The sequence below is a fragment of the Bison bison genome, unplaced genomic scaffold (assembly GCF_000754665.1).
Source record: "Bison bison bison isolate TAMUID 2011002044 unplaced genomic scaffold, Bison_UMD1.0 scf7180017864225, whole genome shotgun sequence".
NCBI classification, from domain to species: domain Eukaryota; kingdom Metazoa; phylum Chordata; class Mammalia; order Artiodactyla; family Bovidae; genus Bison; species Bison bison.
The window spans coordinates 59,345-62,063 of record NW_011494797.1 but is presented as its reverse complement, the minus strand read 5'-3'; the positions used below and the strand labels follow the sequence as shown (position 1 = coordinate 62,063).

Sequence of the window (2,719 nt, the reverse complement as noted above, 5' to 3'; positions counted from 1 at the left end):
TTCCTTGGGCTCTAAAATCACTGTAGATGGTGACTGCAGCCATGAAATTAAAAGACACTTGCTCCTTGGAAGAAAAGCTGTGACAAACCTAGACAGCATTATTAAAAACCAGAGACATTATTTTGCTGACAAAAGTCCGTATAGTCAAAGCTATAATTTTTTCAATAGTAATGGACAGATGTGAGAGTTGGACCATAAAGAAGACTGAGTGCCAAATAATTGATGCTTTGGAATTGTGGTACTGGAGAAGACTCTTGAGAGTCCCTTGGGCTGCAAAGATTTCAAACCAGTCAACCCTAAAGAAATCAAATCCCAAGTACTCAGTGGAAGGACTGATGCTGAAGCTGAAGCTGAAGCTCCAATACTTGGCCACCTAATGCTTAGAGCCGACTCACTGGAAAAGACCCTGATGCTTTTTGAAGATTGAAGGCAGGAGGAGGCAGCAACAGAGGATGAGATGGTTAGATAGCGTCACTGACTCAGTCAGCATGAATTTGAGCAAACTCTTGGAGATAGTAAAGGACAGGGGAGCCTGGCGTGCTGCAGTCCATGGGGCTGCAAAGAGTTAGACACTACTTGATGACTGAACTGCAACAAATGCAGTATATTATATGATTTTATTAATATATACCATGAGGTGTAATAACAGTAAATATTATTCCATATGTTATTTAGTATGTTCTGATGTGAACTAATACTTTAAGTACAGTTGGTAAAACATTATTTAGATTGTACAAAGGTTTTTATTGCAAATCCCAGGAAAGCAGTTGTTTTTATTTGTGCTTTCTTCCACAGTTTAACAATCTGTTTTTTTGTTTGTTTGTTTTGTTTTCTGTAGAATTTTCTATTACTTGATGAGATACCAGAGCTCCATCCTCAGCAGCCATCGGATGGTGAAAGGATGGTGGACATGCAAGATTTCACTGCTTTTTGGGATGAGGTAACAAGTCCTCCATTCCAGGATTCTGACTTCTAACAGACAACTGTGACATGGATTTACTGGAGAATTTTTAGATTTTATGCGTGGTGTAAACTGTGACTTGCTCATTTACTGAAAGTATGTTTTAAAAATTCTCAAAATTGGGACTAAAGTTGTATCTAATGGAGATTAAGTATAAAATCAACCTAAGACCTTTGACTTATTGCTTGCTCTCTATCTCATTTTCAAGAGAGTTTTCAAAGTATTAGCACCTTTTGAACTTAAAGTACATACATTTGTAATGTTCGCATTTATAGGAATGGACAGAAAATGCTGCAGTGTAGAATGGGTTAATTGCACAACTGGTTGTTTAAGAGGCTTTGGGGAGTTAGTGTACAATTTTGCCTTGATTATCAGATCACATTATTAAACATAGAGTGAAGCTGTGATCTGGATTTTGGCTGAGGTAGGGTGGGGGCTCCCCCATTCTGAGCTTCTGGATGATTCTGTACACTTTGTTGGCAGCCAGGGGCAGGAGGAGACAGCAGGTGGGCATAATGAGCACCAGTGATTCCCAGTTAAAGGATTGCACTTGATGACAAGTTGACAGAGTTGTTGACAAGATGATGACAAGCTGGTGGTTTCCAACACTTGGTTTATTTGTTAGTTGCAGGCAAAGAGAAAAAACAACCGGGTCTGGTCTCAAGAAGCTGTCAGTATTGCATACCCAGAGCAGCCCCTTTACCAATGGAAATGCTCCCCTCACCCCAGGTTTCATGGTCCTCTGTGCTCACCCTCCTGCATCAGTGTGGATTAGTCAGGAAAACTCAATCCCACAATGGGAGAGGGAGTTCCATGCAGGGAGTTAGTTATGTAGGTGATAAAAGAGGGAGGAAAAATTAGAAAGGGTTAAACAGTGGTGCATGAGACAACCCAGAGATTAGCAATGGCAGGAAGCTGCCCTCACGTCCAGCGCTGGAGGGACTCAGGGAGGTGGCACCTCCACCACAGGGTCCACCTTCCAGAGCAGAGCCCAGGAGCCGGGCTGTCAGAGTGGGGACCACAGAACATGGGTCCTAACTGTAGACTCACCCTGTCTTTCATGCCTGTGACTCTGTGGTGCCTCCTGCATTGTGTTCACCTGCTTCTGACTCAGCACCTGCCTTCCCCACCGTCAACACAGTGGTTTGTTCCCAGATACATGAAACCACATCCCTGTACCTTCTGTCTGTGGAAACTCACACAAGGTGTCTGATCTAACCTGAGAGCTTCTGTTATCTTAATACGGTGGATTTACCTTCTGGTTGGTGTTTCTCGTCATAATGCTCTTGAAGCATTTATAGAAAGCACCACTAAAATTCCATTTTAAAGGCTACTCTATGTGAATGCTAACACATCCTTTATATGACTCATTAGCAGATTTCTTTTTTTCCCAGTAAACACATAGATTTATTTTATCATTTATTTATTTTTTGTAGATTTATTTTAAATCAGTTTGATATATGATGCAGATTGGTTCTGTAGTTTTTAATGAACTGAAATAAAAGTATCTATATACAACAGTATCTGCCTGTGCAACAGATATCTGTAAGGTAAAATAAAGGATTTTAGTTGTACTACAGTCTATGTGAAAAAATCAGGTGAAAAATCTGAAAAGGTTTCTATATACCTTCTAGAGTAAAAAAAAAAATCAAATTATTAATAACTCAAGGTACTAAACTGCTAAAGGAAGAGGAGCAAGGCCTTGAGGCTTTTCTTGTACACTCTAATTCCATATTATGGTTTTGTCAGAGCAGCATT

The 2,719-nt window shown here is 40.3% G+C and overlaps 1 protein-coding gene across 1 annotated transcript in view; it reads left to right on the top strand.

The window, feature by feature from the left end:
- LOC104992865 (multidrug resistance-associated protein 4-like) overlaps positions 1-2,719 on the top strand; it is a 75,687-nt gene that overhangs the window by 53,084 nt on the left and 19,884 nt on the right. The window contains 1 exon segment of the mRNA XM_010845867.1: positions 839-940. Within this exon segment, the coding sequence (XP_010844169.1) occupies positions 839-940 (102 nt within the window).